The 15,138-nt window shown below is 39.3% G+C and overlaps 1 protein-coding gene across 1 annotated transcript in view; it reads left to right on the top strand.

Moving 5' to 3' along the window:
• Positions 1-15,138, top strand: part of Arhgap6 (Rho GTPase activating protein 6) — a 257,159-nt gene that overhangs the window by 216,111 nt on the left and 25,910 nt on the right. Inside the window, exon 9 of the mRNA XM_026784884.1 lies at positions 4,268-4,447. Within this exon, the coding sequence (XP_026640685.1) occupies positions 4,268-4,447 (180 nt within the window). The remainder of the gene's footprint in view (positions 1-4,267; positions 4,448-15,138) is intronic.

Genomic DNA, 15,138 nt, shown 5'->3' with positions numbered 1-15,138 from the left:
GAGGGAGGGAAGGAGATAGATAGATAGATAGATAGATAGATAGATAGATAGATAGATAGATAGATAGATAGGAAGAAAGAAAAAAAGAATGAATGAGCAAACGAACGAACGAAAGAAAGAATTGAGAATTGTTATGAAGTTTTTCTATCAATGACAGTAGAGAAAACAGGAGTCTAGAGGTGGAGGAAATGAAGACAAAAGGCAAACAGACATTCATAGAAGAAGGGATAGACATGAGCTAAAAGACCTGCAAATAGCACCATGGAGAATATCAAAACAAAGCCTTGTAGGAGGTTGAGTAGACCAACTACATAAACATGGCATAGAACTAGGGGTTAGCTAAACTCCTCTAATAGAAGCTAAGGGTCTTCGCTTAAAATATTTTAGTAGGATGAAGGAACGTAGAATGGGCAGAAGAATAGAGAAAGGCAAAATACTACATTAGAAATTATGGACAAATAACAGAGCTTTTCTCCAGTTCTCCTATCTATCTGTTAGGCCGTCACTTCCTTAAGGATTGCCGCGTGGAAGAAAACTGACTCAGATTAGAGAATAATAATAATAAGCCTGGAGGCTCACAAAGCTTTGCCAGAGCCTTGTCTATGTGAAAGAGGCTGAGAAAGGCCTATATTTCCTCATCTTCAAAGTAAAAGCATAATGTCCTTTCTGATATGTGCTAAAAACTCAGTGCACCCTTCATTAGTAAGATCATGAAGATAGATCTAAAAAGTATATGCATACATTTGAGGAGGTGCTTGCTTCTAGGGCATGGTCTACCTTACCTTAGCTCTAGAGCTTCAGGAGGATCCTACCTCCCTTTCCTCAGCCTCCTCCAGTCTTTATTTAGAGCCATTTTCCTATCTCTGCTTGCTCCTATAAGGTCTGCCAACCAAGAGTGAACAGGAGGAGGTACACCCGTATGATGGATGTACAAGAGGTTGGCACCAGCACAGCTGTATGACTTTACTTCCTATCGCTTCACCTCCTCCTGGCTCTAGGCCTTACTGCCCCACTATGTATAAAATAATGACCATGAGAGCAACTGCTTTCCACATAAGCTTTTCTGGAGAAAGAACTTTAAAAGTCTACGGAAAGTCCCTAGTTAATGTCTGGAAACGCTGGACTTTTAACACATGCTATTTATACAGTGCTTTGAAATTATCTGGGAGGCTTACTTAGTGAAGAGAGAAGATTTCCTGGAATTGACTGGCTAACTAAATCATGCAGTCATTGCCAGTTTTGAGTGTCCCTAGCACCTAGACAGGCCATATATACTTAACTAACTAACTAACTAACTAACTAACTAACTAACTAACTAACTAACTAACTAATGGCTAATGGCCTATGTGTATATGTTAAAACATGGGGAAGCAATGGTGGGAGATGTCCAGGAACAAGATTTCTTCCAAACTGAACAAGTAGCAAACCAAAACATAAAATGGGAACAAAGCAGAGCAGCTTGGGCTGCAGCTGGAATCCATGTGCGATCTCACAGACGGATAGGATTGCATTCCCAGAATAGCAACCAGAGAAGGAGAGAGCGGAAACAGAGCTCTGGATTGTCCTTGTACTAAACATTCTCTTAAGTAAAAACAAAATCTTCAGTTTCTTCATGCTTAAAAAGGGAGAAAACTCCAATTTTACTTTAAAGGGGGTTGGGGAAGCTTTCCAGATGCCTTCAAGTTCTGAATGGAGGAATTGGAAAAGTACCCATATTTTATTTTCCCCGTAACCATCAATTTCCAGGAAGAGGATTGAAAATAGAATGAAAACTTTTGGAGCTTTGTGTCAACAAAATAAGACAAAGACCGAATAACTAAAGGTCCTGCAGAAAACGCACTGTCTCTTATTTGGAAAGTTTACCACATGGAATAATACTTTCCCCTGGTGTTGACTTGTTTATCTGAAAACAGCCTCATCCTTAAGCAACAAAAAAGAAACCCTAGTTCTACAGCAAGCTTGCAGGGCAAGACTACCATCAGTTCAGAGGTTCACACGGTAAAGGGGAGACTGGAGGGATTCAACTCGGCTATTCTGTGAGGATTCCTGAAGCCTATACTAGGCAGCCACATACTGTCTCCAAGATGGTGTGGATCTTCCTGGGGATGGGGGTGCATTTTTATCCTGACAGTCCTCAGCCTTCTCAGCTAATGCTAGCATGAGGAATCAAAGTTCACACAGACCAGTAGCTCTCACTGTGGGAAATGTTGCCCTACAAGGTCCACAGAGCCCTGTGTGAACACATCTATGGTTGGCACAACTGGGTGTGGAGGGATACTACTAGAAATTAGTGATGTAAGGCCACTTACTACCCTACTCTGCATAGGACAGTCCCCGCAGCAAAGAAGAGTCGGCCACAAATTTCACCACTGCCATGGTAAGCACTAGTTTAGAAATATTCAGCCAAACTTTCCTATGTGAAAAAGGCAAATAAATAAAAGGATTACCAAGCTTTAAACATGCTCATATTCCTTATTATAACAATTTAAATGGGAGAAATGACTCCCAAAACAGTGCTCAGCCAATCACATAAAATGCCTTTATGTAGCTATTGCTGTACATTATTTATAGCAAGAGAAGAGTGAAAATGACACAAATGCGTGTCATTTGGCTGTGCTTAAAGCAAATCATGATCAGTTTATGCATGGATTGCTAATGGCCAAGAAAAAGTGATGAATTGTTTGAAATTGGGAGATGAATGCAACGTGTTGGTAAGAGACAACAAGCAAGTTACAAAATAGCTTACGGAGTGAGACTCTAGCTTTCAGGGGAAAAAAAAAAACTGTACCACGCGTCTATGTGCAAATAGGCCCTTAAGAAAGCATTTGGACAATTGGATCTGGGGAGTGATAGATGAAAGCTGTTTCGTTTTTACATGCTTGTCCATGCTTTCTATTCATTAAAATATTGAACATGTGTGTGTGTTTCTTTTTTAATATTTTCACCTAAAGAATACTTCGCTGCCTTCATTCTGTGCTTCCTGATAGTGCCAAGCCCAGAGCACTCTGTGTCTTTCTTCTTTATCCCTTTTTGTGAGAGTATTTGAAGACGCATCTGCACTCACTGTTCTCACTGCTTGCTGAAACCCTGCAAAGGCTCTGATCTAGATCATCAGACCACCCTCAAATCCAGCCCAGAGGGGCATCTAGAATGCCATGGTGAACATCTGTCGCAGGAGATCACACACTTGAAACATCCCTAGCATTCCTAGCATTCCTTCCCAGCACATGTTCCTCTTCTTCTCCAAATATCTGGCCCCTTCTTGGTCTGTTTTATCAGCTGTTCGTTAAGGGTGTTCAACCCACCTCAACCCTTCATAGTCCTTGTCTATTCCTAATCGGTTTCTCTTACTGTTATTTAAACATGCAATCCTCGCCCGCAGCATGATGCCCTCATTCTTGCCATTGACAATCTACATGGCAATTGGAACACTATGCTTTACCCCCTATTCTGTTATAGTTCAGAAGCTAGCTGCTAAAACCTAGACTGTGTACCCTTCCCATGTGTTGGCACACCACTGCTGTTTCTGGGGCCATAGAGTGCTCTTTCTAACAGGCAAATCATTCCATTTCCATACAAAACCCTCTTGTTCAGATGCCCTAAATATATTCCACATGTTTTTGTATGCTCCACTGTGAAAATGGTCCTGACCAAAGATACTCTGCTTTGCACCAGAAATAACATTTTCTTTCTTTCCAGATTGTTTGGTCAATATTGCTACCTCCAAATTCTAGGGTGTCTGGAATTGATAAGGTCCATTATTTGTACTCACAACCTGAGAATGGGAAGTGTATTTCCTTCCTAGAATGTGAGCCCTCTGAAATAAGGACTGTGCTCTAATGATTATCATTGGAAGTGTTAAAAATAATTTTGACCCATGAAAAATATCAAGTAGCAATATGCTGAATGGATGGATCAGTGGAGATGATATGGATTGATGTGTGAACAGTCACATTGGTATATTTATTGCTGAGGATAAATTTTTGAAGTACAAATTGTCTGAAAATGTTGAATAGTAAGAGTTTGGGAATAAGCACTTCAAAATGCAACATTTTATTCAATGTGCTAATGAGATGACCATTGAATTTTGATCTTCTACACAAAATATGAAGCAAAAGCATATTACCACATCCTCCTTGATTCTGATAAAGGTGATACTTTCCATGAAAGGAAACATTTACTAATGAAAATATTTCATGGCTTATTGAACCTCCCAGCATTTAAAAAAGCAACTTAAGAATAGTCCTTGTGTTTTCTTCTCCCATAGATCACTGGGAACAAAATGACATCTCTGAACTTGGCCACCATATTTGGGCCCAACCTGCTCCACAAACAGAAGTCATCAGACAAAGAATATTCCGTGCAGAGCTCAGCCAGAGCCGAAGAGAGCACAGCCATCATCGCAGTGGTACAGAAGATGATTGAAAACTATGAAACCCTGTTCATGGTAAGCGGCCCTTCAGCACTGAGACATCTCGATGATTTTCTTATTGGTTGCCTCTGCTGATAGAATGAAACTCAGGTTATCCACTTTCTGGTTTGCTGTGCTGGTCATAAGTGAACTCACTGGAAGCCAGGCAATTTTGTTCAAAATACTCTGGTTTAGTATATCAGAAGTATAAATTTTATTTTGTTAATAATAGTAATAATCACACATAATTAATTAAATAATTACATGTTAAGATTTAGTTTCCTATGGAGCAGGAGTTCTTGTTCAAAATATTAATAAAAATACCTCTTTGGAATCCTGCAATCTTAGTAAATTCACATGTTCATAACCAACAATGGTGACATGATTTCTCCAAGGTCAGTCTATACTTTGCACCTCCTGTGTGAAATTTCACCTTTCTGCCCTATGCCCTTCCCATGCCATTTCCCATGCCACTTATCTATCCCCTGAAGCCCATGAACATTCTATTTATGTTTATCTTGCTCAGCCTTGTGTTGTAGTCATGTACGGCCATTTCCTTTAGTAGATTATAAATGCATTTAAAGCAAGGACTGTGTCCTTGGTATCGCTTCATCGTATCCTCTGTACACTTCTGGAAGGTCCTTCATTTGTTAGGCATCCAGTAAATGTTTTTTGATTTGTATTGAATTACCAGTTCCTGTTTTCGTTCATAAAACTGCATTGCTTGCTCAAACTTTCCTTGAAACAGTAGAACAAATGCCAATTTTCTTCTATTTCTCTTTTCTACTCGGAATGCACATCATTTTTTACAGAAATGTTCTCCATGATTCTTTTGATATTTCTCTTATCATTTGCAAATGCAATAAAGCCTGCATATTACACTGTGGCCTTCTGTGGCTACTTCAACCTAGAATACTAGCTAGCTACCTCTTATGAATCTCCTTCAGAGTTTATCTATACTTATCAAATTCTTTGTAGTAGATTTATTGTCATGCTTGTTCTATACTCATTTATTTTTGGATATTCAAATGTCAATGATTTGTAATAACTTCTCCATTTTTCTTACCTATTTGATTATGATCAAGTAATTCAATATCCCATAAGCATTAATTTGACTCATGTAAAATGAAAAAAATCTAATTCTTAAAATTATGATCAGAATAATTTGCTATGAGAATGAGTTATACAGACCAGAAATATCTGTCCAATTGCTAATTAATAATTATATTAGCTTGGCAACATGGGCTGCCTTGAATTTCAGTATTTTAACACCAGACACATAGGTATCATATTTATCAGACATTTGGTAGACTGCCTCACAGATGATGACTTTAGAACCTCAAATACTTGTACTATAAGATGCTATCCCTGGGCTTTTACTGTATACTGAAAAGGTGTGTCCATCATATGCACTGAATTCTATTGCCAGAACTTAACCACAGATCATATTTAACTGAAAGGGAGTGTTTTTGTCCCACTTGGTCCTATAGTCATTTGGTCCCAAAGAAATATACAGAGGTCTACGTTAATTATAAAATGGTTGGCCTATTATTAACTAAGGCTTTTTATTAACTCTTATAACTTATATCAGCCCATAATACTTGTCTGTGTTAGTCACGTGGCTTGGTACCTTTTTTGGTGAGGCAGTCACATGTTGCTTGCTCTATGTCTGGCTTCCTCTGTGTCTGGGTGACGACTGTAGACTGACTCTTTCTTCTTCCCAGAATTCTCCTGTTCTCACCCCACCTATACTTCCTGCCTGGCTACTGGCCAATCAGTGTTATATTAAAATACAATCGACAGGGTACAGACCATTGTCCCACAGCACTTACCCCCCTTTTTTAAAAAAAAAAAACAAGAATTCTGAATTGACTCTTTTTTTAGTTTTTCTCCTGACTATTATCCATAACAACTTGTAATCAACATTCTAAACAACAGCAAACATCCATAATCCATTTTTTTGGAATGCGGGTGTACTTTATCGGCTACTTTCTGCTAAATGGGGGTGCTGATAATCTTATGGGGACCTAAAGAAAATTTAAAATTATGGTCAAGTCCTGGCTGGAATATTCTGTGAGGTTTGATCATCTTAGCCAGCTCTCTTGAGGCTGATCTGGATATAGAACTTAGACATCTGGGCCATCTGCTTCTATCAGAGATTTCTCAGGGGGTCTTTCTTGATCCAACCTAATTTTTCTTAACTCAGAATGAATCCACAGCTTCTCATTTCCTGTGAAAACAAAAGCAAAATCTCTTCTCCAAAGTAACATATCTTTAGACTTAAATTTTGAAGTGAAAGCATTTTCAAAATATATATGTTGCAAAAATCCAGCAGCATTTATAATCAAGTATCTTTTAGCAGCTTTTACTCCTTCCTCAACCATCAAACAATTTTAAGAAACACAATAACATGCAGTATCCAGACTCTCTGTGTATTTTTCATCTTTACGTGGCTTTATCTTAAACTATTTCTCGTATTTTTATTTTTAATTTTTGGCTTTATGAGACAGGGTTTCTCTGTGTATCTTAGGCTGTTCTGTAACTCACTCTGTAGACCAGGCTGTCCTTGAAATTACAGAAATCTGCCTGATTCTGACTCCCAAGTGCTGGGATTAAAGGCACATGCCACCACACCTAGAACTCACAGAGATCTGCCTGCCTCTGCCTCCCAAGTGTTTGGATTAAGGGTGTGTGCCACCACACCAAACTACTTTCTATTTTTCTCTTTTATTTTAAGGATTTTATCCTTCTTTTTTTTCCACAAACCTACATATATTTTTAAACACACTATAAATTGTTTAGAGGCTTTTTGTCTATCTTTACTGTATCTTTCTTTTTCTGACAATATGAGTCTTTAATTTGCTAAGTAACATGGCTAGGATTAAAGCCATGGCTTTGACAGCTATATTCAGCCCATTCCTTAGCTTTCTGGGATTCTAACCTCATGGCAGAGGTACTGGCTGGAACCATGTTTATTGCCACAACTCTATGGTTTTACAAGGTCCCTGCCACCACCAAAAAGCATGTGGTCAGCTATTCATCAATACCATTTAAGTGTTTCGTGGCAGGACCTCTTAAAAGAGCTGCAAGGTTTTACAGCTAAAGCTGAGTCAAGAAACCTCTCATAAATGAGAGCGCTTGCCTCTAACAAACAGAGCCCACCTGAGAAAGTGCTGCAATCAATAAGCTGTGCTTAACTCTATTCTTTTCTGTCTAAAATTACTTCCCAAGCTCTCTCAGGCTTTCTGTGGATGCAGTTGTCCACATGGGCACCATTTGTTGACTGAGGTTTCTGTCCCACCCAGTCCTGCAGTCATTCAGTCCCAAAGAAATACACAAAGGTCTACATTAAGTATAAACTGACTGGTCTATTACCTTAAGCTTCTTATTAATTCTTAGAATTAATATTAGCCCATAATACTTGTCTGTTTTAGCTATGTGGCTTGACACTGTTTTTGGTGAGGCAGTCAAATCTTGCTTGCTCTGTGTCTGGATGACGACTGCAGACTGACTCTTTCCTCTTTCCAGAATTCTCCTGTTCTTGCGCCACCTATACTTCCTGCCTGGTTGCCCCGCCTATACTTCCTGCCTGGATGCTGGCCAATCAGCGTTTTATTAAAATACAATTGACAGGGTACAGACCATTGTCCCACAGCAAGGGAGGCTGGGAATTGTACTTTGGCTAGATGCCCAGATGGAAGAGGAAATGCATTTACCACAGTGACTAACAGTGGCATTTTGTTCCCTATTGTGTCTCTGAAGCATTGTCCCTGTGTTGTACATGGAAAGCTCTCAAAAATGTTGAATTAGTCATCAACTATATAAATTCACACTTCAGTCCAAACCCTCATAATTAATTACATATTTGGATGAATCAAATGTCTGAACTTTTCAATATTTTCATTGACTTTTAAGTCACATATCATCTTGCCAAGTTGTCTTGGCATTACTTCATGTTCTCTGAATTTTTTTTAACAAAATAATATCTCTCATCAATCTTCTATTCTCTAAATTCTGCATTTTATGCAAAGTTTTCCTTTATATGAAACCACAAACCATCAGGAATTTCTTTTCACCTCAGATACTAACAAAATGCTTCCTGATCTCCTTGAAAGGCAGAGGTCATTGTAATTATGTCATCCCTCTTCTCTCTACTTCCTGCCACCTGGAATAGTTAGAAGAGAAGCAAAACAGCAGTATTCTATCTCTTGTGATCTTTTCCAAACCTGGCTTTATTTTTATCATTCTCTGTAGAGGTCGATGTTGAGATTCTCTTGTGCACTAACAAATATTTATGTGCACAAGTTATGGTTTGTGTTTCTTAAAGAAGCCCATCTTGATGACCTTGTCTAAAATCTAATGCCTCTGACTTCATTCTACTATTTCTGCTATGACTTCTACTACTCCTGATAACACACACACACACACACACACACACACACACACACACCACCACACCACACCACACACCACATCCTCACTTCATATTCACACTCTGTTCTTTTTCTCCTTAGAATTCACCACTACTAATAGAGAATTTTGCTAATTTTTCTTTTTAGTTATGTTTCTCCTCACCAAAATGTATTATTTTCTGGTCCATGCATTCATTACTACTGTGCCAATGACATGGTAGAAACAAGATAAACATTGGTTAGATTCATGAGTGACTTGATAGTAGCTGTGTGATGTATGATTTCTCTCTCACAAGTCCTTACTCTTACATATGGGAAAAGTTAGGGCATGCAGGAAATAAGTATACTTTTCTGAGCATAAGTTAACCACTGGTGTAATCGTGTCTGCTCTCCTTAGATGGACTGTGGGAACTATACTGAAAAAGAAAAGAACAGTGGAAGTAATTGAAGGGGAGAAAGGCAGAGATTCCCAAACCAGACTCTGAAAAATTAAAGTGGAACCAAAAAACTTGACTACAATCTGTCTCTGCTATGTCTGTCTCATCTTTGATTTCCATTTCTTTAGTTATCATGGAATAGTCTTAAGTGAATGCTATCCAAGATCCTTCAAAAGTCTAACATCTGTGTGGTTCAGTGCTTCAGAACTGACTTTTGTATTTCTTAAAAGCATATAAGAAAAATTAATTTCATCACAATTTTTTATTTTCTGGGCATGCTCAGCCTTTCAGAATCTTTTCTGTTATACCGGGTATCATGGAAGCTCATGCATCTGGGTAGGTAAAAATTCAGCTATGTGTGTAAAATTTTGTTTAGTATGTTCATTTTTAAGATGCTTCTAGAATAATTACTACTGCAAATAAAGAGTGATGAACCTAGACAGATGGAAACTGCCAATTGACTAAAGGTAGTTAGCCTCTGGGTCCCTTCATAGTCTCTAGGAAGGTTTTTAAGCTGGAAAGGGGATAAACCGCTACCATTGACAGACACTACAAATGAAGACTTATTAGCAGCAATGGCTGTGAGCTTTTCCTTAAAAGCACAAAGTACCCTGGAATCAGTCATTCCACAGAAGAACTGGTGGGAAAAATTTAGAAGCCCCAAGAAGCCTAGCAATGATCTAAACATTGTTCTTAATGGTGTTCATTTTCTAATACTGAAAATGCTTCCTCTGCAACCATAATCTGAGTTAATGGAAAATAGGAAAAGACAAGAAAGAACCTGGCTTTGGCCCGATATTAAAAAGGCACCTAAATTCAGAGGATAACATGATTCAAGATTCAAACTAGCGTCTGGGGCTATATCTTAGTGAGAGAGTTCTTACCCTGTATGTATGAAGTCTTGGATTCTATCCCCTAAACCATGAGAACTGTTCTTTAGGGAGTCAGATTAGGTATTTGTTTGGAAATCTTTGAACTGGAAATAGATCCTGATAACAACCCTCATGGTCACAGGCAAAGACAATAGTGTTGTAGTAGCTTATGTTTAAAATCCAACTACTTACGAGACTGAGGCAAGACAATCTCAGGGAACTAGAGGCCAGCCTGAGTTACAGAGTGAATTCCAGGTCAGCCTGGTCTATAGTTTAAGACTCTGTCTAAGCCTGCCTCCCCAAAAATACCAAGAAAAAAAGATGAGAATGATAGTTCTCAAACCTCACTGTGCAGCAGAGTTTACGAGGAAATTTGTTGGACATTTAGATTCCTAGACTACTCTCCAGAAGAGCAAACTGAATAGCAAAGGGCCCAGGAATCCACACTTTCTATTGAATCCCTTCAGAAGCTTTAACTAGATTCCTATCATGCCTAGGGAAACCACAGATTGGGAAACACAGATTGGGGAGAAAGACCATGAGCTTTGGAATTAGTTATCAAAATCCTGATTCCCTCCAAGCTATTTATTTGGAATATGACCTCTGACCCAATGTTTATCTTCTTTGAGCCCTAGCTTTTCTTCTGTAAAAAAAAAAAAAGACATTTAAGGACCCATTTTTTATGACTGGTTTGAAACTTGGAAATACCATGTAACACATGTCATTTAGAAAAGGCATGTAGCACAAGACTAACATATACTGGGCACAAAAAGTGAATTGCTATCATGACACTCAAATAATATGATTCCTCCTTTATCAAACACATCCAGGTGCTGCCTTGGATAAAAATACCAACCTGGCCGTTGTGAATGATACTGTCATCAGCTAGCATGTGCAAATTTTCCTAGTCCCTTCCCTACCCCTCTTTTCCTTCTTTCCGTAGCACTGGTTCCCTTTTAACTCATTCCATAGTTAACTTATCTATTATTATCATTGAAACCAAATAGAATACAATTCTTATAATGGCGGGGAGTTTGTTTACCTGTTGAGATAGTGTATCTCTACATACTCTGGGCTAGCCTCAAGTTCACATTCCTTCTGTGTCATTTTTCCAGTGCTAAGAATGCAGGCATGCACTATTGAATCTGATGAAGAGAGAGATTTTAGGTTGTTCTATACACTGACACCCACAGCATTTAGAAAGAAGTTGACATAAGAAAATTAAGTAATTATGTCTTAAATACTGTGGCTCTATACTGCCAGAAAAAAAATGTATTTTTGTTGCTGTTTTGGTTCTGCACTCATAGCTCTATAATTCCCATACTTCTAAATCATGACCTTCCATTTCTGTCAACAACAATTTTAAAACTGGTTAGCATAAAATGATACTTTCTGAAAACAGCAGAATTAGAAGGTAAGAATCATTTGTTTGTAGATTGGTATTCCAAGAACAAAGTATTCACTGTGGAAATCATTGACGCACTAATTGGTCTGCAGGCTGTCTCTTCTGTGAGTGATGGTGGACTCTCAGGGAAAATAACTCCTTACCCTTGGAATTAATGAGAGTTTCAGAGAGGCGTGGAGAAAGCTGTCAGCTGTGCTAAGGGCTGATATTGCATGGTTCATCGCACAGCTTTTCTGGAAAGGGGCAAGGAAGAGAAGACACCACATGAAGGGCAGTGAAGAGGTCCTGGGTGCATTGGGGATGCGGGATGGAAGCATATACTCATTGCACTGTTTGGCAGCCCAAGCTGGAGATCCAGTAAGGGCACTTGAGAAATGTCAAATGAGCACCACTGGCAGCAAAGGTCGGAAGTCATGCAAATTTATGAAGCGAGCCATAGTTTTCAAATATATCGTATGAAAGAATTAATTTAAAAAAGGTCAGCTTTCTGGATGGAGACGGAGGAGAAATAGATGGGGTTGTAGATGGGAGGTCAGGGAAGAGAACGAGAGGAGAGGAGGGAGGGGAAACTGTGGTTGGTATGCAAAATAAATGAAAAAAATAATAAAAAAGATCAGAAGCTATTGTGAGATTTGCACAAGCTCAGCTGGGAGGCAAATTTTGCTTTGTGTTTCCTTCATTCCCCAGTGTGGATTGCCTTTCTTTTGAATCTCTTTTGTATGCCATTCAAAGCGGGTCAAGCAGTCATCCAAGTCATCAAACAAAAAATCACTCTGAGCCATGGATACCTCTAATTATATATGCTTTCCATTCCCATGCTAATAGAGGAATAAACAACCACTGTTTATGTGGCACGGGTTAAGCTAGGCACATCAGTTTCTCTAGATATTATGGCCTGGGAGGAGTAAGACAAGTTTGTGTGCCCAAGGAAGGCCATGATCAAGTAGCTTATTTGAAAGCATAATGCTTCCCCACAGGGGAAAAGTAACAGAGGTACTTGGAGATGCAGTATGTCGGATAGGGAGGCCACTTGTAGACTAAGAAAGGGACCGTGGGGAGTCAGGAGACCCTAAACAATCTCCATATCTCTAAATTAGTTGCAGTATCTTCCAACTTGATGTTCAAGCCAGCATGTATGTCCAACAGCTAGTCTGAGTTCCTGCTAGTGCTTTGCTTACCTGTCCTTATCTGCAAAGCCACAACACTTTTCCATTGGCATCATTTACAGGCAGGTGTCTCCTCCTCCTTCTTTTTTTTTTCTTAAGTCATCCTCAGAGAAACCCTTTGGATTTTCCACTGTATTTGTTCACTAAAGTTCTTCAATTACCCTCAAAAACTTCAAGGAATATTCTTTGGAGTAAGGGCATTGTGGATTATACCTTTAATGCTATCATTCAGAAGACTGCATCAGGAGGATTCCTATGAGTTTGAGGTCACCTTGGACTACATGGTGAGTTCCAGGCCAGTCTGAGCTACATGCAGCCTGAGAACTTGTCTTTAAAAATGAAAAGCAAAGAAATAGTTACCAATTGACTTCCTCTTGAACCTCCACATACACCCAGGTCCTCCTAAAATAAAGAACTTTCTGTCACAAAAGAGCCACACAAAAGGTTTCCGGTTGATTTTTGACCTTGTTTGACATTTTACAATCCTTAACAAGCCAAAGTGATTCCTTTTAGCGTGTTAGCTTGAAATGTACCGTCATGATTTCCAGTGGCATTTACTTTTGCTCAGGAGTGGTGAAAATCTGAAATGCCAAAGCATTCTTCTTGGTCAAGGGCAAAGTGGTGGATTGCTGCAGAACACCCACTGGCGTATATGGTAGGGCTGGGTCCTGGGAACTGCTGTTCAGAGAGCACCTAATAGTTTGTTATGGAGAAAAAGTTTGTACCATTTTTTCCCCTCTCAGTGGTTTATGGAATAAACTACCTCATAGCAGTTATACTCTAGGCGATCATTCAAGGTTTCATTTTTAATTTGATAGGGCAGATTTTAATTGTGACAGTTTTATTCCTTCATATGTGCAGTGTTTACATTTTTTCTCTGAAGCAAGGGAGTACAAAGTTCTTTTGATTTTTGGAATAACATTATGCTTTGAAATAACACATTAAAATCTAAGGAGTTCAGTCTCCAGATAAACACAACCATAAATGGTACCCCTAGAAAATGTCCAAAATTACCAAATCCTTGACTAAAATCCAGTTGAGATTTTGACGGCAAACAATGAATTAATTAAATGATCACTTTGGACTACTTGGTCTTTTGTTTATTTGATTGGTTGTTTTTTGTTTTGTTTTTTTATTTCAACATATAGAATTGTTTGATGAAGACGAACATTGTTTTTTTTCTCATGTATCAGTTTTCATATAAAGGAAAACCTTTTCCAGAAGCTGATGCTTTCAGGAGCTTGATCAGGATAATACCCATGATCTTTCCCTAGTGCTGAGCAAGAGTAGCTAATAGAGCCTGTCTCAGTACCACTGTAGAGCTGAGACAATCCCTGCTATCAGGAGACGTGCCATCTCAGGATGGCACAGCAGAAAGTCCTACGGTCTCTCCTGATTAGCTTTTCTGTCAACTTGAAACGTGTTAGGGTCACTTGAAAATAAGAAACCGCATTGAGAAAATAAGCCCACCAGATTGACGTGTGGATCATTTAACAACTGATGTGAGAGGGCCCAGTCCTCTTCTGGACTCATGGTCCTGAGTTCTATAAGAAAGCAGACTGTGGAAGCCAGTAAACAGCATTCCTCCATGGCTTCTGCTTCAGTGTCTACCTCCAGGTACCTACCATGAATCCCTGCCCTGACTTCCCTCAGGTGGATTCCTCCCCAAGTTGAATTTGGTTATATTGTTTTGTCACAGTGACAGACACCCTAACTAAGACATGGTATGATGGAAGAGAAGCAATGTAAGGGGGAGATAAAAAGTACATGTTTCAACATCACTGCAATTGCAGGGCTGTGAGGTCACGGGTGGGAATTATAAAAGTTCTAAGAAAGTCTCCTTACTTAGTTAAGCAAAGAAGAGAGGGATTCTTCTATGTGGACAAGTGGAGAAACACAGACAGATTCATAGTTGCTAGTCAAAACGAAAGCGGGGCCCGGGGAGGGCTGATGAGATTTCTCACTCAGTAAAGTATTTATAGTGCAAGCATGAGGTACCTGAGATCAATCCCCAGAACCCATGTTAAAGACAAAAAGGTCAAGTGCAAACACACATTTGTAATTAGAGAGCTAGGGAGGCAGAGACAAGAAAACCCTTGGGGCTTGCGGGCCGGCCAGCTTAGCCTGCTTAATGAGCTCCAGGCCAATTAGAAACCCTGTCTCACAAAACAAAGTGTACAGCTGAACAGCTCCGGAGAAATTACTCCTGAGATTTTTCTCCAGCATACACACACACACACACACACACACACACACACACACACACACACACACAGAGAGAGAGAGAGAGAGAGAGAGAGAGAGAGAGAGACGCATGCACGCGCAAACACACGCATACACAATCATAATTTTGCACTCATGCTTGCATGCACACACATACACACAAGAATGAAAGACAATTGTCAGAACAAATGTTATTCTTCTTTGTGATATCA

This window comes from Microtus ochrogaster, chromosome X (genome assembly GCF_000317375.1).
Source record: "Microtus ochrogaster isolate Prairie Vole_2 chromosome X, MicOch1.0, whole genome shotgun sequence".
Classification (NCBI taxonomy): domain Eukaryota; kingdom Metazoa; phylum Chordata; class Mammalia; order Rodentia; family Cricetidae; genus Microtus; species Microtus ochrogaster.
The sequence above is the reverse complement of the archived record's forward strand: the minus strand, read 5'-3'. Positions and strand labels throughout refer to the sequence as shown.